The 23,263-nt window shown below is 39.9% G+C and overlaps 1 protein-coding gene across 3 annotated transcripts in view; it reads left to right on the forward strand.

Annotated features, from left to right (window-relative positions):
- Positions 1 to 23,263, forward strand: part of LARS2 (leucyl-tRNA synthetase 2, mitochondrial) — a 90,290-nt gene continuing 67,027 nt past the window's right edge. The window contains exons 1-3 of one of the 3 annotated variants that reach the window (XM_039336125.1): positions 1 to 120; positions 11,754 to 12,011; positions 15,199 to 15,327. In XM_039336125.1, coding sequence (XP_039192059.1) covers positions 16 to 120; positions 11,754 to 12,011; positions 15,199 to 15,327 — 492 coding nt within the window. In that variant the 5' untranslated portion in view covers positions 1 to 15. Of the gene's footprint in view, positions 121 to 4,135; positions 4,187 to 11,753; positions 12,012 to 15,198; positions 15,328 to 23,263 lie in introns of those variants that run through there. The other 2 variants (XM_039336126.1, XM_039336127.1) reach the window with 2 other exon arrangements.

Below are 23,263 nucleotides of genomic sequence, written 5' to 3' on the forward strand. Positions count from 1 at the left end.
TGGGTAGTTCTGCGCATGCGCGAGCCGGCCTTTTGCTCGCCGAAGGAGGAGCGCAAATTAAGATGGCAGCGGCCTTGCTGTGGTGTCGGACATGTGAGCCACGTTCCTTCCTATTCATATGTAAGAACTTACCTTCTTTTCCTCTATTTGCGTCATTCTCTTCCCCCCCCCCCCGAGTTAGAGGCACAATCTGCACATGTATTAATCGTTCTCCACTTCTTTATAGATTAGTTTACAAAGTCGTAGAGGATCCCTTGAATCCGGGCAGTTTCCGTCTAATTCAGTTTTGTTCTGAAATTACAGAGCCAGCGGAAAATAGTTGGCTGGGGAATCCTGGGAGTTGAAGTCCAGGCATTTTCAAGTTACCAAGTTTAAGAAACGCGGCTCTAGACGGATTTAGGTTTCCTAACCCTGCACGGGACAGTCCTACAATCTATTTTTTTTAGTTGAAGAGGCCCGGAAGTAATAATATAATTATAAAGACATATATTTTAAATTTGACACAAAATGAGTAATCTATAGCCTGTGGGATCATTCCGGATTATAACAGTCAACTTCGTTTAATACAAGGCAGGTTATAAACTGAGATTAACTAAAATGGTAATGAATGTAAATCAGATGAAATAAAATGTTAGTAATAATAAAGTTGGAAGGGACCTTGAAGATCATCTAGTCAAACCCCCTGCTCAGGGAAGAAATCCTATAACGGTGGCGAACCTATGGCATGAGTGCCAGAGGGGGCACTCAGAGCCCTCTCTGTGGGCACATGTGCCATACCTCGGATATGGCAACATTCCTCTTCAACCAGCTGCCCACTAACTCGCTGAGGTCCCACATGACCAGATGCATCCCAGCACCCATGCATTCACTGGCCTTTGCAGCGGCTAATGGTGTCAGGCAGCAGCCGCCCCGTCCCCTGCTTCACCTTGCCCTGCGACAATGGCACCCTCACCTTGCCTTGCCTCGCCTCACCCCGCAGGACGAGCCTCTGCCCACCTGCCAGAGACCCCCTGGATCTCCCCAAACCCTGCCCGGCCCCCACAGGCATCCCACCCCATGAGCAACATCGAGGTGATCACGTACACCTTGGCCACACCCACCCAGTCTGCCATGACCACGACAGCCACGCCTACCCAGTGGGCCATGCCCACCTGGCACCCGGTGATAAATAAGTGGGTTTTGGGTTGCAGTTTGGGCACTCAGCCTCTAAAAGGTTCGCCATCACTGTCCTATACCATTTCAGACAAATGGCTGTCCAGTCTAGGATCTTGCAGCAGCAAATGACACCTTTATTTTTTTTTCCCTCTCATATATATCTGTGCGCTTGCTATATCCTGCAGGACAGTGCTTTTATCTTGTTTCTATTTTCTGCTCTAATGAAAAAGGGTTGTATAACCAGGCAATTCAGTAATTTTTTTTAAAAAAATTAAATGTACTAGCCTTGATTTCTAGTGGATGTGTTCATTTAGGGCACATTAGAAGATTCAGTTGCAAACTGTCTACATTTACAAAATTATCTTTTTGTAGAACACAAACTCTTATCTCTGAAAGGATAGATTTCAAGAACAATTAACTCGGGAGGTATCATTTATAGTTTTTCAATTTGTGTTTCTGTAGTGGTAGACTCATACACTTTCAAGAGATGTTCTCAACATGTAAATCTATGTCTTAACTAACAAACATTCCTTTGCATTCTGTGGCACACTGCCAATATTTATTATATTTATAAGATTATAAATGAACAAATTTCATGAAAGCACAATCCCAATACAGTTATTGTATGGATATGCCTGCCATTCACATTTATTGTTTATTTTAAGTGTATTCTCATTTCCACAGGAAATTTTGCACAGTAGTGTTTAGAAAATATGAAATAATGTGAAGTGTATTATAATATCAGTTTGCTTATTATGTTGACTTTTGGCTACCAAATATGTTTTATTTATTTACTATAATAACACAGTTCCATGTAATCCAGCCAAAGTATTAAAAAAACTAATATACATATAGCAGTGATGGCGAACCTTTTAGAGACTGAGTGCCCTAACTGCAACTCAAAATCCACTTATGCGACAATGGCACCCTGCATTGTCGAGTGCCGGGTGGGTGTGGCCTATTGGCTGGGTGTGGCCCATTGGGTGGGCGGGGCCATTGGGTGGGCGTCGCTGCAGTGGTAACGGCAGACTGGGTGGGACTAAAAAGTTCAATCAATCAATTCCAACTTTGCAAGATCTTTTTTTTCCCGCGAGAAGTTGAAATTGATTGATTGAACCTTTTTTTTTTTTTGCACACGGCGGTGGAGGCCTAAAACAAAAAGGTTTTATAAAACCCAGCTGAAGGCCTAGGACTGGGGCGATGGGGTGCATGCCCACAGAGAGGGCTCTGAGTGCTGCCTCTGGCACCCGTGCCATAGGTTCGCCACCACTGACATATAGCATGCAAACCTATGATATTTTGGAAAAAAGTTTTGCTATTAGAAATTCTCCAAAAAGTAATATCATTTTCTTAAACTAAATAAATTCCTGGGAGCTAATTATTACTGAAGGTGATGGACCCGAGTTTTGCTCTTAGTAGCAAATCCCGGGGAGGGGGCGTCTGCTTTTATATAAATGACAGATGGTGTAATAATGCCAAGGTGGTTTCAAGTCTGTACTCCCCTGATGTGGAACTTCTATCTGCCTAGAGAATTTTCTGTTATCATTATCACAGCTGTGTATATCCCCCCTGATGCAAACAGAAGATGCCCTGAAGTTCTCTATCATACCATCAGTAAGCTACTCACTCAGAGGGTGCATTTATTGTAATGGGGGACTTTAATCAAGTAGATTTGAAAACTACTCTATCACGTTTCCATCAATATGTGGACTTTGCAATCAGAGGGGTCAATGCACTGGATCTTGCTTATTCCAACATCAAGAAGGTTTTCAAAGCTATCCCCCGCCCACACCTGGGCCCCTTTGACCATCTCTCAGTGCTGCTTATTCCAGCATATAAACCTTTATTAATCAGAGTGAAACCTACAGTAAAGCAGGTGAGGGTATGGACAGAGGGAGCTATAGAAGCATTACAAGACTGCTTTAAGTGCATGGATTGGAGCATGTTTAAAGAAGCAGCAACTGATAACCAACATATAAATGTTGAAGAGTATGCCACCATGATGTCTGTATATATCTAAAAGTGCATAGAGGATGTCAGTGTCCAAGCATTGTTGTGAGGACAAATGAAAATCCGTGGCTGACTTATGAGGTCCACAAGATGCTGAAAGCATGAAATGTGGCAATCCAGCAACATGTTGGCACTTAGAATAGCCAGAGCAAATCTGAAAAGTCCATAAAAGGTGCAAAGCAAACCCATTGCCAGAAAATTCAGAACTTTTTCAGGACCCAACAAACACCAGGCAAATGTGACAAGGAATCCAGGACATTACGGATTATATTACAGGGGTAGTCAACCTTTTTATACCTACCGCCCACTTTTGTATCTCTGTTAGTAGTAAAATTTTCTAACCGCCCACCAATTCCGCAGTAATGGTGATTTATAAATTAGGGAAGTAACTTTACTTTATAAAATTTATAAAGCAGAGTTATAGCAAGTTAAAGCATATAATAATAATTACTTACCAAACACGACGAGTTGTGTTTCTACCAAACAGTTATACTTTGGTTTCATCTGACCATATGACATTCTCCCAGTCCTCTTCTGGATCATCCAAATGCTCTCTAGCAAACTTCAGACGGGCCCGGACATGTACTGGCTTAAGCAGGGGGACACTTCTGGCACTGCAGGATCTGAGTCCCTGGCAGTGTAGTGTGTTACTGATGGTTGCCTTTGTTACGTTGGTCCCAGCTCTCTGCAGGTCATTCACTAGGTCCCCCTGTGTGGTTCTGGGATTTTTGCTCACCGTTCTTGTGATCATGTTGACCCCATGGGATGAGATCTTGCGTGGAGCCCCAGATTGAGGGAGATTATCAGTGGTCTTGTATGTCTTCCATTTTCTAATTATTGCTCCCACAGTTGATTTCTTCACACCAAGCTGCTTGCCTATTGCAGATTCAGTCTTCCCAGCCTGGTGCAGGTCTACAATTTTGTTTCTGGTGTCCTTTGACAGCTCTTTGGTCTTCACCATAGTGGAGTTTGGAGTGTGACTGAGGTTGATAACACGTTCAAACAGGTGCCATTAATACAGGTAATGAATGGAGGACAGAGGAGCCTCTTAAAGAAGAAGTTACAGGTCTGTGAGAGCCAGAAATCTTGCTTGTTTGTAGGTGACCAAATAGTTATTTTCCACCATAATTTGCAAATAAATTCTTTCCAAATCAGACAATGTGATTGTCTGGATTTGTTTTCTCGTTTTGTCTCTCATAGTTGAGGTCTACCTATGATGATAATTACAGGCCTCTCTCATCTTTTTAAAGTGGGAGAACTTGCACAATTGGTAGCTGACTAAATACTTTTTTGCCCCATTGTAGAAACAGGAAGTCTGATGAAATTACATTTAATTAATTAAATTATTAATGAGATCCCTGAGGCTGATGCTGCGAAACTAAATACTGGATATCTGGCTCAATTTTTGTAAGGAACAAACGAAGGTCTCCTCTTTCGGAAATATTCAGGCGGTTTCTTTCTTTGGTCATAATATGATTAACAGCACTAAAGCCTGATTCCACAAGATATGAGGTAGGGAAAGGTATCAATAAACTGAATATCATTTTCCACATATTTGGATATAAGGCAGGCATTTTTTTTACTTTGCCATAGGTTTTCATATCCACCACTATCAAATTTATGTTTACTTTCTTCATCATATCTAATTTCTAACAGTTCTTCTTGGCAAGTTATATCAGCCTCTTCAATATTTGCGGTAAAAGGATTTTTCATCCAGTCATACACCTTCAATTTCAAAATATCTTCAAATCGTTTTTCCATGTCCAATTTAAGTTTGTTGAGGTGGCTACTAAATCTGTCAATATCCTCTGGAGTTACATCATCTTTTATAGATGATAATTCAGGAAACTGATGAAATTCTCTCTTCAATAGATTATAACGAAGTAGTTCAAGTTTGTCAATAAATAATGACACAATACTTTGGCAAGCTATAAGAGTCTTATTAGCTCCCTGAAGCTGCAAATTGACATCATGAAATCTCTTGAAAATATCTGCCAAATAAAAGGCATCATTCTTTACTGTTTTTAACTGTTGACATAGATTGGTCTCATTATTACTTTCAAAAAATTGTATGACACTATCATATAATGCTACAAAACGAGCCAAAGATGTACCCTTTGACAGCCACCGAACTTCTGTGTGCAAAAGTAACGTAATAAAATCTTCATTATTGTCCTGGCAAAGCTGTCAAAACATTCTATCATTTTTTGGTTTGGATTTGATCTTGTTTATGGCTTGAATTATTATATTTAATGATGAATGGAGAGTTGTACTTAGATGTTTTCCTACAAGATGTTGTCTATGCACCACACAATGAATACATAAAACATTTGGCACTTCTTCCTTCAAATAAGCAACAAATCCACGATAGCAACCTACCATTGATGGTGCTCCATCAGTAGCACATGCAACAATATTATTCAAAGGAATATTATTTTTTGTAAAGTATGATTTCACAGTATTAAATATAGATAATCCTCTTGTATCTGTAATGAGATTTATTGCGAATAGCATTTCTTCTTGTAATGTATTGTTTTCATCAAAATAACGTACATATGCTATCAATAAAGCATTATTAATCTGCAGTGGTAGACTCGTCCAATTGCATAGAAAATGAAGTGTTTTGGAGAATACTTATCAGTTTTTTTTTCAACATTAACTGCCATTTCATCAATTCATCGCTTTACTGTGCTATCGCTTAGGGGCAACGTTTTTAAATTTTCAGGTATATCCTGATGCATTACTGTTGAAATAAATTCTTTTATAGAGGGTATTATTACTGTTTCTCCAATATTATAGCTTTCACCACTTTTTGCAATTAATTGTGAAATGCGATAAGCGCAAATTAATCCATCTTCGTTCGCTGCATGTTGTTTCTTAAATGATGCAACGATTGTTGAATGATTTTGAAATTTTTTATATATTTCCTGAAAATATTCAATGGGCTTGTCCTTATCATTTGGATGCTTTGTAGAAAGATGTTCTCGCAATCGACTTGGCTTCATTGCCTCATTGGATAATGTTTTATGACACATTGGGTGTTGTTTATTTACAACAGATTCTATGAAACCCATCTTCAGATACTCTGGCAAATAGCCACGAGCGTATTTCTTTTTTTGAGACATGGCCTCTACCTTGGTCTTGAGGGAATGCCCAGTGGAGTCTGGTTTGCCCCCGATCCGTGCCTGTCACAGCAGAATGAAGAGAGAGTCTGGTTCTTGCCAGAGATGAAACCTCTATGACTGAGGGCTCTGTGCGGCTCTCAAAACGGCGGCCGCACCAAAATTAGCGGCCGCTTGTATTTGGGCTGGGCCTTCCCAGCCTTGAGGGGCCCTAAGGGGAAGCTTGTTGTTTGTTGTGCCTTTAATTTCCACCCCCCGGAGCCGAAAATGAGGCACTTACAGTTTATCTCATTGCACAGCCTCTGCTGCGATCCGGATTGTCGAGAAAGTCGACGGGAGCCTCGCGATGATGGCGCGCTTCGGCAAGGCTCTCTGGTCTCCGAGAGCTCCGTGGGTGGTCGCACAGCTGAGGCTAACACCCCGCGTCTGCTGGAAAGCTCTGTGAGCCGATCAGAGGGCTCGATGGATCCGAAAATTTAAACGGCTCGATTGAACCCCTACCGCCCACCAAAAAAGCTGGAAAGCCCACTAGTGGGCGGTAGGGACCAGGTTGACTACCACTGGATTATAAGGTGGCTCCATTGACATGCAAGGATGACACAGACTTCCTAAACGAGCTGAATACATTTTTTTGGAAGATTTGAGGCATCAAATAGCACTCCTCCTAGGAAAGCTGTGCCCCATCCTGACAAGCAAGTGCTTAGCTTTGATGTCACCTCTGTCCAGAAAATACTGCAGAAAGTTAACTTTCGGAAAGCAGCAGGCCCAGGTAACATCCCTGGATGTGTCCTTAGGGAATGCACAGATGTATTCTCACAAATATTTTTAATCTCTCATTGCAGCAGGCAGTGGTCCCATCATGTTTTAAGATGGCCATCATTTTGCCAGTGCCAAAAAAGTCCACAATTACAGGCTTCAATGATTACCGTCTGGTTGCACTGACACCCATCATTATGAAATGCTTTGAGAAGCTGATAAAGGACATTATTGTATCTAGCCTCCCGCCAGCATTTCACTCTCTTCAGTTTGCTTATCGACCAAATCACTATATGGAGGATACTATTTCTTCTGTTCTCCATCTGAGCTTGAAGCACTTAGAAGAAAGTAATACACATGTGCGTTTGTTGTTTGTCAACTTCAGTTCTGCATTTAATACAATCATTCCCCAACATCTAGTAGACAAATTGGGCCTTTTAGACTTAAACACTCCTTGTGCAACTGGATTCTTGATTTTCTTTTTCTTTTTGTAAAAGTTCTTATTATTTTTTCCCCCATACATTCAGTAATAATTTTTCAAGAAACGTGCTGTCTGAGTTTACATTCACTAATACATATTTAATTCCTAATCCTTTATTCTTTCCTCTAGCCATCGATAAAATAAGTCCCAAGATTGATAATATTCAGTATCTTCTTTTTCTTTCAGTCTTATAGTCCAGTGATGGCGAACCTTTTAAAGACCGAGTGCCCAAACTGCAACCCAAAATCCACTTATGCATCGTCGGGTGCCGGGTGGGTGTGGCCCATTGGCTGGGTGTGGCCAATTGGGGGTGTGGCCCATTTGGTGGGCATGGCTGCGGTGGTAACGGCAGACTGGGTGGGACTAAAAAGTTCAATCAATTCCAACTTTGCAAGACCTTTTTTTTCCCGCGATAAGTTGAAATTGACTGATTGAACTTTTTTTTTTTTGCACACGGCAGTGGAGACCTAAAGTTTATAAAACCCAGCTGAAGGCCTAGAACTGGGGCGACGGCGCGTGTGCCCATGAGGCACACGTGCCCACAGAGAGGGCTCCGAGTGCCGCCTCTGGCACCCATGCCATAGGTTCATCACTGTTATAGTCAGTCTATCCATCTCTGCGCATTCTAGTATTTTTTTAATTATTTCTTCATCTGATGGTATTCCTTCATTTTTCCAGTATTGCGCAAATATAATTCTTGCCACTGTTGTGACATGCAAAATCAAATATATGCTTTGTTTGTTAGTCTTTTCTGGCATTATACTAATAAAAAAAGTTCAGATTTAAAATCTACATGTTCTCCCAACATCTTTTCTAGCCACGCATGTATCTTTTTCCAATAACTCTTTACTTTGTCACAAATCCACCAAACATGATAATAAGTGCCTGACTTATGTTTACATTTCCAACATCTATCTGACATGTTTTTGAACATTTTTGCTAGTCTTGCTGGTGGCAATTGCCATCTATAAAACATTTTATGTAAATTTTCTTTGTAGGAAGTTGTCATTTGCAGTTTGTAATTTCTTTCCCACAAATTTTGCCATTTTTCTAATTCTATATTGTATCCAAAGTTTTTCACCCATCTTATTGTTTCTTTAACTTGTTTGCTTTCCATTTTCAAAGTTAATAGAAAATTATACATTTTCTTAATTAGTTTCTCATCAGAAGTTAACAATGTTTTATCAAACACAGTTTGTTCCTTATAAAATCCATACAGTTTAATATCTTTATCATATGTACTTGCATTTGTAAATGTGCCCACCATGATAAATTGATACCTTAATTTTCCATTTCTTGTTTAGATTTTAAATTCCGTTTAGAGTTTAGAATATCTCTATATGTTCAGATTTTTTCAAAGTTCACTAAATTTGGGTGTACAAATGCTTCCATTGTTGACAACCACCCTGGAATTTTCAAATATATTTTACATTTTATTTTTTCCCATGTTGTTAATGCATTTCTTCTATAGTGATTTTGGAAATGTTTATGAACTTTTGGTATGTTTTTTCTGTACCATAAAAAAGCATGCCACCCCAATTAAAAATTATGCCCCTCCAGATATAATAACCTTATTTCTAAGATCCATTCTTTTACCCATGTTAACGCAGATGCTTAATAATATAAAACCCACTCTGGTAAACCAAGACCTCCATTTTTCTTGGCATCTTGTAACATTTTCGTCTTAATTCTAGCTTTCTTTCCTTGCCAAATAAATTTCAAGATTAATAAACGTAAGTCTTCAAAGAATTTCTTCTCAAGTTTTATAGGTATTGTTTGGAATAAGAATAAGATTTTCGGTAGTATGTTCATTTTCACTATAGCAATTCTTCCTAATATTGACAATTGCAAGTTTTTCCATTTTTCTAAATCCAGTCTTATTTGATTCAATAGTTTTGTATAATTATCTTCTTTTATCGTTGAACATCTTGCTGTTAAATATACTCTCAGATATTTGACCTTTTTAACTATTTGCAATTTTGTTTTTTCCGACATTTGGTTTTTTTGCTTAACTGTAAGGTTTTTAACTATTACTTTGTTTTTTCTTGTTTATTTTCACTCCTGCCATTTTTCCATATTGTTCTATCTTTCCCAAAGGTTCTTCTAGAATAAATACCAAATTATCAGCAAATGCTTGTAATTTATATGTTTCTCCATTACTTCTGGTCCTTTAATTTCTATATCTTATCTAATATTTCTATTTAGAACTTCCAATGTGAAAATAAATAACAATGGAGATAATGGACATCCTTGCCTTGTGCCTTTTCTTATCTCAACGTTCTCAGTATAGTCTCCATTCACAATCACTTTCGCTGTTTGTTTATTGTATATTGTTTTTTATCATGTTTATAAAGTTCTGTCCAAAGTCCATTATTTTTAATTGCTGAATCATATATTGCCAGGAAACATTATCAAATGCCTTTTGGGCATCTAGGAATATTAGTGCCAGTTGTTTCCCTGGATGTAATTCATAATATTCCAATACATCCATTATCACTCTTAAATTATTTTTAATTTGTCTTTTTGGCAAAAATTATTTATATTTAGGTCTAGTCATCTGGTAATCCTCTGAGAGGGGTAGGAAGAGGGTAGGCATACCTCTGAGAGTACGACACTCCCTCAGGTGGTGGCTATCTCCAGCTCTCCTCAGGGGGTCCCCCTTCAGGGAACCAGACAGAGTAGTAGTCACAACAGATGCGAGCTTATTCGGCTGGGGAGGCCACTTGGGGACCAAGTGGACACAGGGCCGCTGGTCAGCGGTGGATCTCCGACACAACATAAACTGGCTCGAGCTGCGGGCTATTCACCTAGCGTTAAGGCATTTTCACAGCAGCATAAAAGGCAGGCACGTACTGGTCCTGACGGACAACGTGACAGCCAAGGCCCACATAAACCGTCAGGGGGGCACACACTCTCGCTCGCTCTCGGCCGAGGCCCTCCTACTGGGGGCCTGGGCGGAACAAAATCTGGCCTCCATAAAGGCCGACCACATATCGGGGGAGGCAAACATCCAAGCAGATCTGTTGAGCAGATCAACAATAGATCACTCGGAGTGGCAACTACACCCGAGGATCTTCAGGGAGGTCTGTCACCGCTTCGGGCTTCCCCAGGTGGACCTTTTTGCCTCTCCTTCCAATGCCCACCTAACTCGCTTCTTCTCCCGATTCCCATCCAAGGGAGCAGAGCAGACGGACGCGTTACGGAGCCCATGGCCAAGGGGGCTCCTGTACGCGTTTCCACCCTTACCTCTCCTTCCGGCGGTAGTACGCAAGATTCTGCGGGAAAGGGCCGAGGTAATCCTTGTGGCCCCTTATTGGCCAAGGAGACCTTGGTTCGCAGACTTGAGGAGTCTCTCCCGCACGAATCCATGGCGGATTCCTCCGGAGAGGATCTCCCTCAAGCAGGGGGAGATCTCCCACCCAGAGCCACAATGGCTACAACTAGCCGTCTGGCTCTTGAAGCCAAAGAGATCATTGTCAATTTCATACACAGCCACACTCTGTGTATGAATGATTCACCTGTTGAGATGGTTACCAGGATCAAATTTCTGGGTGTGCAGTTAACAACTAGGCTGGCTTGGTCACTCAACAGCGAGACACTGAAGTGGGCACAGCAGCATCTGCATTTTCTGTGTTGCATGAAAAAAACACATCTTCCTTCCCCTGCCCTCTTACTACTTTCTACAGAGGGACAATTGAAAACATCCTATCATACAGCATAACAGTCTGGTTTGGAAGCTTCACTGCTTCAGACAGAAGGCGCTGAAGAGAGTAATGAGGATGGCTGAAAAGATTATTGGCAGTTCCCTCCCTTCCATCCAGGTCATAGCACATACACGTTGCTTGAGCAGGATCTGTAAGATTGTCTGGGACACTACACATCCTCTTCACGACCTGTTTTCCTTGTTACCTTCTGAGAGGAGGCTCCGTGATATCTGAAGCAGAACATCCTGATTCAGTCACAGTTTTGGTCCATGCAGTATTAATTTTGTGAACTCTAAAGCTTCCTCCTTTCATTATGCTTTCAAGATGGACAGTGATTAATATTTATATGTTACTTATATGTAAGGATATAGGTCTATACATATACATATGTTGTATATAGGATGTTTAAATGTGTGTTATGTATGTGTACACTTTGAGAGCAAGCAACTCAATTTCATTTTTAATGTGTGCCATTGTGCCCACAGTACAAAATGATAATAAAGGTTATCTATCTGTCTTCAATAGGATTGCCAACATACTCTGCAGAGAATGTGGTTCCTTTGCAATAAGGTATTTTTGTTCCCATCATGTTGGAGAAGACAACTGAGTGGAGTACTAGACCCAAGTAAATGGCAGAATAGACGAATCCTAAGATGCAGCAGAACTATTTTTAGTGAAACAGGAAAGTGGGAACAAAATTATACATCAGAGACCAGGAAGAAAGTTGAAAACTGGTGGTGTTCAAGAATAAAGGAATCATTCAGCAAAATCACAGAAACAGATGTAAGTCTTGCAGCAACAATCAAGATTACATATTTAAAACCTATTGTTTTTCTTATCCCAATTACATCATCTCTACATGAAGCCTGTTCGGTGTAGCAGTTAGGGCAACAGGTTAGAAAACTAGGAGACTGCGAGTTCTACTCCCTCTTTAGGTACAAACCAGGTGGGTGACCTCGGACCAGTCCTTCTTTCTTAGCCCTAGGAAGGAGGAAATGGCAAACAATTTCCAAATAACCTTGTCAAAAACCTCTACAGGAATTAGTCCAGGCATCCATCAGGAGTTAGCACAAAAGCAAACAAAATTAAGATGTATGTATGTGAAAATTTATACAGCTGCCCAACTCAATCTCAATATAAAACAATAAAAAGCAATAATTCTCATCCCTCTCGCAACAACAGTCAGTTGTCAAATAGGTTCCCCAAGCCCATTGGCAAAACTAGGTCTTCAGGACCTAGCAAAAGAGTGTCAAAGTTGGGGACAATATTATTTCTTGGGTAATGATGTTCCACAGGGAGGGAGCCACCACAGAGAAGGCTCTTCATGGTCCCACTAGGTCCTTAGGAGGGGGCACCTACAGTATTCCTTGCTTCCCCACTCTGTGGGTCAGGCACCACGAGAAGACAGTCCTTCAAATAACCTGGCCCCAAGCCATATAGACTTTAAAGCTGACAATCAGTACCTTGAATTGGATCCAGAAGCAAATTGGCAGCCAATGCAGCTTCTGCAGGAGAGGTGATATGTGCACACTTAGGTTTATGCAAAACCATGTGTGCTGCTGCATTTTGAACCAACTGAAGTTTCCAGATACTTTTCAAGGGCAGCCCATGTAGAGCATGTTAAAATAGTCAAGATGAGAGGTGACTAGGGCATGACTGATTGTGAGCAGGGATTGTTGGTCCAGGAAAGTGCATAATGTTGCCTAAGTTGCAGTTGTGCAAATGCCCTCCTGGCCATGACTGTTACCTGCTTCTTAAGCAGGAATCATGAGTCCAGGAAAACCCTCAGATTATGCACTGAGCTTGTCTGGGGCAGTGTCACCACATCCAAGATCAAAGATGGCAGTTCTCCATGGACCAAAGAATCCCAAACCCAGAGCTATTGCATCTTACCAGAATTCAGTTTCAGCCCATTGTTCCCCATCCAGCACTTAATGCAAAAGAAAGGTCATGGCATTGCTTAACTTACTGTGAGCCAAGACACATAGCTGAGTGTCATCAGAATATTGATGATATCTTAGCTCGTAGTGGTGGAGGACCTCACCCAATGGTTTCATGTAGATGTTAAACAGAAGTGGATAAATTACTGAGCTCTGTGGAACCCTGCAAAGTAGGAGTTGAGGGCCAGACCTCTTGTTTCCTATCAGCACTGACTGACTGACTATAGAAGAAAGAAATGAACCAGGAAAACATAGAGCCCCTCCCCAACCCCTGAAGCTGCTCCAAAAGGATACCATGATTTATACTATAGTATCAAAGGATAATTATTTCCAGAAACCTCAGGAGCTGCTGCACAGCCATCTCAACAACCTTCCCCAAAAAGGACAAAGATTATCCAATAGGATAGAGTCTAGGAATAACTTCTTAAGATGAGGGTGGACCACAGTCTCCTTAAATGCTGGGCAACACTGTCTCCTACAAAGAACATTAATTATTATCAGAACCCATCTACATGTCACCTCTTGAGAAGCTTTCATAAGATAGGAGGGACATGGATCTAAAATACGGATGGTTTGTACTTAATACTCCTCAGGATCCTGTCCACTTTTCAGGAGCAACAGGATCAAAATGTTCCCAGATACCTAGGCAAGAACCTGCCCCAGATGCCTCCATTTGACCAGCAACCACACTGGCATTTAAATGGGAACAAATCCAGGCAATTTTGTCTTCCAGAAAATTAGCAAATTCCTCAGTGTGTCCGTTCAGGTGGCCTTCTATGTCCTCCTTCCCAAAAGGAGACAGCTCACCTTAAAGAGATCTCTGACCAATTATCTGCAGATGCACTTAGTGCAGAGAAGCACTTACACTTTGCTGCCCAAATCACTATGAGGTTGGTTTTAATAGGAACTCTTCCCTGTGTTCGATCAAGTTCATCCCTTGTCTTCTGCCAATAGCACACTAGATCTCTCTTCATCTGTTTCATCTCTCTCAATTCCTCCGTATACCACAAGGGACAAACAGATCTATGAATTAGGAGATGCATGGATGCTATCCTATCCAGAGCCTCAATCACCTTCCTATTGCAAGTGGTGACTCTCAGGCAGGGCTACATGGCATATTTTCAGTAATAACCCCTAGTTCCTTCTGAAACGCATCCAAGTTCCTTAGTCACCAATGGGTACAGTTCTGGAGAATTCATCATCAACAATCTGTGATTTGTCTGTGGCAGAAACTAAGATAAGCCCACCAGTTCCCAATCACATAGGCACTGTTCCAACAAGGACACCAAATCAGGTATGTAACCACTATTCCTACTCATCCAGAACCTGGGACAGGCTCATGGAAGTCATAGTTTCCATGAAATCCCAAGCTACCTCTAACTCCACTCCAGATTGAAGTTTCTGAGAACTATAAGCCTGAGGAACTCCACCTACAGCCTGCAGTGAGGTCCAGGAGCCCAGGTGAGGAATTGCCATGTAGCAGGGAGGCTGGTACAGCAAGTTGTACCTACTGTTTAAACTATTTCTGCATTTCATTGCAGTCTTTGGGGCATATCAATTCTTCCAAACCTTATTGCCATCTAGTGTTTTTGTTCTTTAATCTTTTTCTAGTTAGTACTTGCAGTACATATGTGTTTCTTTTCTCCAGTGGGATCAGCCAGGATATACAATATATATAGCCTGCACATGCTCTTACACAGTATATTTATTCACTTAGAATGCTTATGAATCCCAATAGATCATAAAATAAAATTGCTTATTTCCAAAATCTCAGTAAATAAAATTTGACCTTTTGAGAAAGGCATGAGAATCCATTTTATTCTCAAAAAAACTTTATCATGGAAGGTAAAGCATTATGTAACATTTTGTGATCCATAGGAAAGGATAGGAAATCTGTAGTTATTAAAATGTATCTTGGCATAGAAAGTGTAGCTTTCCTTTTAAAATAAGCAGTGTTTTAAAAAAGTATGTAGCTTCTGTTCAAAGTGGGTTTTATTTTTATTTTATTTTATTTATTTATTTTTGTTTAGAAATCAAAGCCAAAGTATTACATCTTGTCTATGTTCCCCTATCCTTCTGGAAAACTTCACATGGGCCATGTTCGAGTATACACCATAAGTGACACAGTAGCACGGTTTCAAAAAATGAGAGGATTTCAGGTACGTATTTTAGAATATCCTTCCTTCCTTCCTTCCTTCCTTCCTTCCTTCCTTCCTTCCTTCCTTCCTTCCTTCCTTCCTTCCTTCCTTCTGTCAAATGAGATAGGTTTTCCTATTGATATATAGATAAGGTTAATGGTTCAGAAAAATTAATTAATTCTGATTAATTTAGGGAAAATCTTTATATAACAGTTATTACATAAATGATGATAAAGCATATCAATGTTAGTTGTAAATCTGGAGAGTTGATCCCAATGCATTAGTAGTACACTAAGTCATCCTCCCAACCAAGAAGGATATAGAGACACTAAAGCAGAACTCCCCAACCCTCAGGCTGCGGCCCACTACCAGACCTTGAGCTGTTCAGAAGTGGAAAAAGGAAGTGGCAGGAGAGTGTTCGCACAAACATCCCAACTTGCACAAATAGCGGGTGAGCATGTGCGTGTTCTATTTATGTGAGCGGCGGGCAAGCTTGAGCAAATGGAGGGGTGCGCACGCACTTGCCTGCCACTAATATAACACCATCCCCTCTTTGCTGCCTCCCCCCCCCTCCAGTCACAAAGCTGGAAAAGTTGAGGAACTCACTAAAGTGTAAATTGTGAGGATCCAAACTGAACCATTAAAGGAATTAAGGAGTATATTATAAGCAAGTCTTCATCATTTTTGTTCATGATTGCTTGTGGAGTTGTCTTTTGTTTTGATAACTTCCATTTTCCAGTTTTTCGGTATTCGAGCTTCCTTTCTGTTCCCTGTGCATGTTATGAAAATCTGTTTTCCTGCCTATATGATATAACTTTGATGTGCGGTGCAATCTTAAAATATTTTTTAAAATGTTTACACTGCCTCTATACAAGGTTGCATTATTGGAAAACTTGGTTCTTATAGAATCATAGATCTGGAACGGATCTTGGAGGTTTTTTAGCCCAAAGCAGGAGTCCTTATACCAAAAAAATAGTGTCCAATTTTTCTTTGAAATCCTCCAGCGATGGAGCATCCACAATTCCGGGAGCCCAGCTGTTCCATTGATTAATCATTCTTACTGTCAGGAAATTCATCCTTATTTTCAGGTTGAATTGCCCCTGATGAGCTTCCATCCATTACTTCTTGTCAAGAATAAATCAACGCCCTCTTTCTTATGACAGTCATTCAGGTATTGGAAGACTGCTATCATGTCTCTCCTGAAGCTTCTCTTCATTAGCTAAACATACCTACTTCCCTTAGCTGTTCAACGTATGATTTAACCCCAAGACCCTTTGACTAAAATTTTTTTTGTCTCATATGATAGGTGGGTTGGAAGGTTGTTGCAGGAAAAGTTTTTGTTTGCTATTAAGAAAAGCCTGTCTATACTGCAGACTCCTTCCCCCACTTTCATTATTAACAATATACTTTTATTGAGATGGATTTTGCCATTTGTGTATTTTACAAAAAAGCCTCATCTACTATTAACTAGAATGTTTTCATAGATTTTATCTAATATATTAACTACATTTTGAGCTTTGATTCAAATTCAGTAGTTTTACATAATATATCAAAATAGCAAAGAGCAAATGATTCAGAAACTGGAGAACCAGTGGGAGTATCCATATGTCGTAGTCCATATTTGAATTCCTCTCTTCCTTCTCTCATTACAAGAAATGGCTCTTTAATTGTGCCATGATATTTTTTTTTTAATTTGAGGCTATCCTTACTAATTCCTTTTTCTCCCCTTTTCACTGCTCTTATTCAAACTTGGTATTGCATTTCCTTTGAATACTGGCCAATTTCTACAACTTCAGAAAAGTGCATTTTCATAAGCACCTTTAGAATCTATTCACAGCCTAGAGTGTAGAGACAATGGAACCGAAGCAAGGATTTTCCTGAATGTAGTTTGAAGGATACATTAGTCACCATGGTAACACAAAAATACATCTGCTCCTAAGATTAATCTATAGATAATTGACAGTGGACCTGAAACTATTTACACTAATTTTACCTCACAATATATTTATCTTACAGTAATAACCAAATCTCTCTACACTGCATTCACTAGTGAATTGTTTTAAAAAGAAATGTTTCTGAAAGTCCATTTTAAATGACCGTACATTTGGGCACAGTTAATTAGTCAGCTTTTTAAAATTGCCATGCCTTTGTTCTCCCTCATATCAGATCAAGCGAATGAGAATGATATTTTCTGTCCTGTTGCCTGGCTCTAAGGAGTTAATAGAAGTGCCTTGCATTGCTCATGATAAGATAAAAAGAAATCAAAATTGCATAGTATAGAAGCTTTAATAATATCCACAAGTTTTATCATTTAAACCAGTGTTTCTCAACCTTGACAATTTTAAGGCATGTGAACTTCAACTCCCAGAATTCCACAGCCAGCATTGCTGGCTGTGGAATTCTGGGAGTTGGTCCACATGCCTTAAAATTGTCAAGGTTGAGAAACACTGATTTAAACTCTATCATTTAAATTTCTCAATCTAAGCAGTTTTAGAATAGATGAATTTTAACTCTCAGAATTCATAATATAAAAATATTTTAAACTCTGAAATAATTAAGGGTCTGGAAGGAGCATATAAAGTAATTTTGACAAATGACCAGGTAGCTGATAGAAAATACAAGAAGGTTTTTTAATTTTTTAAAAATGAAACCCTTACAAAGATATATAGAATTATTAGTACTTCCATGCAAAACGTAAGACTTAAAAGTAACTGGAATAGATGTAATCAAATGCACATGATTAAAAAAGCAAAGTGGGAAATGATTGTTTCATTTTTGTATAGTAATTTTATTAAAAATGACTACTAAAAATTAATACAAACTTTTTAAAAAGTAGAAAATGCAAAGAAGAGAAGGAAATAGAAAAATAGAAAAGAAAGAAAAAATAATAATATTATTAAGAAAAAGAAAAAAGATAAATAATTTCTCCCTCTTAATCCAGCTAGCTACGGCATCTTCCCCTGAGTTTTCACTATCCCTCTGGAGTTTGCCAGATGGGGCGTAGGGGCACATCTGAGACATTCTGATCTCTAATGCAAAATTTTATTGAGCACAGCATATCGGCATTAATGAATGGAAAACCAGCTCTGGAAATATGGCACCAGAAAGATAATTAAAAGAGTAAAACTTTCCCTCCCCTCTTTGACAGTTCAGGTCACGCCGCCCTGAGTCCTTTGGGATTGGGCGGCATATAAATAAAATAAATAAATAAATAAATTGTCCAATTAGTCTTCAGGCAGTGGTTATGAGAAGAATCTCTCTGCTCTCCCTAACATCTCTTCTGTGACCTTGCTTCCCATACAGATAGAAACCACCTGTGCATTCCATAGATTTTCCTCCCCCCCTTGGATCTGTTGGCAAGCTAGAAGCAGCATGGCTGTCTCAGTGCAAGCAGTCTTCATAGCTTGACACTATATAACTTATCACTTTCTCCGTGAGGTCTTCTTCCAATACTCTATATCTTATGTATAAACAAATACTTAAAACCTCCTTTCAGTCCTGATGTCACAAAAATGTGTGGACTTTTCTAAAAAGAAAACATTTTAAAATCTATATTTACATTCTATAATTAAAAGAAAGATTATAAGAGATAATAGCATATTAACACTGATCAAATAAACCAAATTCTTCCTTTTACTTTAATAGTCTTGGTCTTTAAACCCTTAAAATAATGTCCTAGAACTTGATTTCTTTTCATTTTTTTCTTTATCTCCTTTCAAAAGGGACAGATTGTCAAACTTCTTGAGCTTTAACAAATCTTTTTTATAAATCGAATATAAGAAACTTGTCCAGGTCACTCTTTTGATTTGTTACTTGTATATCCTTTTGTTATTTATTTATATTATGTTCATCGCACAGTCAGCTAGATATTCAAACTGGATTTGGCATTTTTGTCTACTATTTCAAATCCTTTCTAAGGGCCTTGGATAGGCAGTTCTGGATGTTTGATGGTGTTACAGATATCATTGCAGGATGTAAGCTGTTCCGAATAAAGCTGTCTTTTGCAATTGACTGATGGTGAATTTGTCAGTGCCGATGGTATCCAAGTGGTGCTCCAGTTGTTTTGGGATTGTACCTAGTACAATTGATACTACTTTTGCTTGCTTTAACCACAGTCATTCTATTCCTATTTACAGGTCCTTGCATTTTGTTATCAGCTCTAGTTCTTTCTCTTCTAGTCTGCTGTCTCCAGGATCTGCTACATCCACTGTCCAGATTTTTTCCTTTTTCTTATTGACATTTGTTAAGTCTGGGGTTTTATGTGACAGGTGCTTGTCTGTTTGTATTCTAAATTGTCCCAATTTAACTTCTTCATTTTCTATAACTTCCTCTATTTTATGGTGCCACCTGTTCTTGTTTGCAGTCAAATGATATTTCTTGCAGATCTTCCGGTGCACTATTGTTGCTACTTTGTCATGCCATTGCTTGTATTCAGTCTGAGTGGTTTTCTTGCAGCAGCAGCTAACCAGGTGGTCTACTGTTTCTTCTGCTTACAGAGCTTTACAGAGACGGTATTTGCTATTTGTTGTGGGCTTCTCAATTCTGGTTTTCATTGCATTTGTTCTTAAGACTTGGTCTGGTGCAGCCAGAATTAGCCCCTCTGTCTCTGAAACTGGTAAAAACTTAACAGTTCAAGTCCTAACCTATCCTAAAAACTGTTAAGGTAACGTTTAAGTATTTAGGCGGTTCTTAACCTGTTCATTTTCAGGAACTTTGTCAATTTGGTGTTCCCAGTAATTTTTGCTGCATTTGAACCAAAATTTTTGGCAAAGCTTCCAATATATGATTTTGCAACTCGATCATGACATTGTACATAATCAGTCTGTGAGAATTTGCTGCAGCCATTGATAAGGTGATCCATTGTTTCATCTTCCTTTCATTTGCTGTTGTTACTGACATGTTGAATTTTTGCTTTCATGGAATTGGTTTGCAGGGCTTGTTCTTTGGCAGCCAAAATGAAGCCTTCAGTTTCTTTCTTTAGCACCCTGATCTCAAGCAGTTCCATGTTAGCTTTGTATCTATATTTCCTTCAGTGTCCTTCAGGTATCGATTGTGCATAGGCTTCTTTTTCCAGTTAGAAACTTGATGCTCAATTGTTTCCTTTCAATATTCTGTTATCAGTCTCGTTGTTTTCAAGAGGTTTCCCTTGTTCACCTCCTTCAGTAAAGGCTCTTTTGCTTTTTTATGTAGTCAGAGGTCCCCAATCTTTTGGGCATCAAAGAGGTTCTGTAGAGAAAGGTTTTTCCACGGACCGGAGAGTGTGTGGTTTTGTGTGCTGCCTCCATCCCACGGATGGGGCTTTGCTTGTTTGTGTGGACCAGTTGCTGGCATGTCGCGGCAGAGTACTGTCCACGGACCGGGGTTTGGGGACTTCTGATGTAAGCCATGTTTTTCCTCTGCCACAGTTTATTAAACCTATAAGAGTCCTCTGCCACCCTGAGATTTAGGCAAGTACAATCGATCAATACCACAGAGCATGGTGCATTATCATTAGTTTTCTTATCTTTCGATCTAAGTTATCAAGTTCTAGCTGAGTCCAATCAGTTATTCCAGCTGAGTATCATATTACAGGCACTGCCCAAGTGTTAATTGCCTTTATGATAATTCCTCCACTCAGCTTTAATCTCAAGATTTTCCAGACTCGCTTTATGTCTTTTGTTAAAGTAGCTTCCTTGACTTGATTCTGCAACAGGTTCAGAGGCTTCCAAAACTCGTAAGTACTTGTACCCTTCTTTTGGTACTACTGCTTTCGTCAACTCTTTATTATTAAGTTCGAATCCATCATCTTCAATAATATTTTCTGCCTTAGCAGCAATTGTTGCACATTTGTCCATGCCAAATTGCATTTCAGTGTCTCTGCTAAACTCCTCAGTGCTTTTCAACAGTGAGCCTAATTCAGCTTTTTTTTCTCCAGTTTTAAATCATCCATGTAGAGCAGGGATATCAAACTGCTGACCCACGGGCCGGATGCGTCATGGTAAAACCGCACCCACCTCATTGCCAGCAATAGAAAAGTCACGATATGTTGCGACATGTCATGTGATGTTGTGAGTTTGACACCCCTGATATAGAACAAATTGGAAATTTTTAACCCTTTTTTAGCCAATTCTTCTTCATCATCATCTTTATTGTTGTTGTTGTTGTTGATTTAATCTTCAATTTGATTCACAATCTGGGACTGGTAAAAATTTAACAGTTCAAGTTCCAACCAAGGGTTTAAGAGCTGTTAAGGTAGTATTTGAGTACTTAGGTCAGGCCTGTCAAACTCATGATGTTGCGTGACGTATTGGGACTTTTTCTCCATTACCGGCAATGGGGTGGGCATGGTTTCGGCGTGACGCATCTGGCCCAAAGACTAGCAGTTTGACAAGCCTGATATAGGCAGTTTCAAGTAAAGTGGTTTTTTGCAAAGTCAGAATATTCAGGTCTACTAAGTTCAAAATTTTCATGAAACTAGGTACTCCTTTGGGTTTGGCTCCAAGGTCTCCTATTATTATTGATACAACCATTGATTTCTACCTCCACAATCATTCAACTTCAACATGTTTTTATCATAGTTAAATGGCTCTGGAGCAAGTTTAGTCTGGCTCTTCCACAGAGCACACAAGCCCCCCCCCATAACAGGGTAACACTCCTTGGGGGATGATGATGATGATGATGACAACATCAGCCAGATTCTTTTGGTATATCCAATGTACCATCTTTTTCCATGTTCCTGTTGTATTTATTTTAAAATCTACATAAATCAGTCTCAATATATCAGGAAAAAACTGGTCCTTTTCTATAACATTATCTATAAAAGTGTGTTCGATCTGTGTTTGATATAGAAGAGCCAATTTGATGTAGTGGTTAAGACATCAGGCTAGATACCAGGAGACCATATGTTCTAGTCCAGTGATGGCGAACCTTTTAGAGACTGAGTGCCCAAACTGCAACCCAAAACCCACTTATTTATCACTGGGTGCCAGGTGGGTGTGGCCCAATGGGTGGCGTGGCTGTGGTGGTCATGGCAGATTGGGTGGGTGTGGCCAAGGTAGGCATGATCATCTCGATGTTGCTCGTGGAGAGGGATGCCTGTGGGGGCTGGGCAGGTTTGGAGGAGATCCAGGGGGTCTCTGGCAGATGGGACAATGGGCAGGAGGCTCGTCCTGCGGGGTGAGGCGAGGCGAGGCATGGCGGGAGTGCCATTGTCACAGGGCAAGGTGAGGCAGGGGCCGGGGTGGCTGCTGCCTGATACCATCAGCCCCTGTACACAGAGGCCAGCGAGCGGATGGGTGCTGGGATGCATCCGGCCATGTGGGACCTCAGTTAGTAGGCAGCTGGTTGAAGAGGTTGCCATCTCCGGAGCATGGCGTGCATGCCACAGAGAGGGCTCTGAATGCCACCTCTGGCACGCGTGCCATAGGTTTGCCACCACTGTTCTAGTCCCTCTTGAGTATGAAGCCAGCTGGATGACCTTGAGCCAGCCATGTTGTGTCAGTCCTAGGAAGGAGACAATGGGAAACCACGTTTGAAAAACCTTGCAAAGAAATCTGCAGGACTTGTCCAGGCAGTCTCCAAGAATTGGACCCATTTGAATGGAAATTTTTAAAAAAATCTATAGAGACTAATATCTTACAATTAACTTCATTGTTCAAAACTATCCTTCAGTGTTTCAAATGTTAAAATATTTTACTTCATTTTGCATTTATAGTCGAGTTTGCATATTCTTCTCCTTTAATTGTATTCTTTAACTTCTTTTTCCCTCTAGTATCCAACTTTTAAAGTCTTATCTTTATTGTTTTTTAAAAATTCAAAACAAAACGGAATGGATTGTTCATAATTAATTCCAGAATCTTATTTAAAATTTATCTGGGCCCTTAAGATGTAATAACTTTCTAAAATAAAAGTTTTAATCATTCTTTTGCTGTTTACTCCAACAAAAAAAAATTAAGTTCTTGAACTTGTAGTTAAAACT

Source organism: Crotalus tigris, unplaced genomic scaffold, assembly GCF_016545835.1.
Source record: "Crotalus tigris isolate CLP2741 ecotype Arizona unplaced genomic scaffold, ASM1654583v1 scf7180000017666.27876245, whole genome shotgun sequence".
NCBI classification, from domain to species: Eukaryota; Metazoa; Chordata; class Lepidosauria; order Squamata; family Viperidae; genus Crotalus; species Crotalus tigris.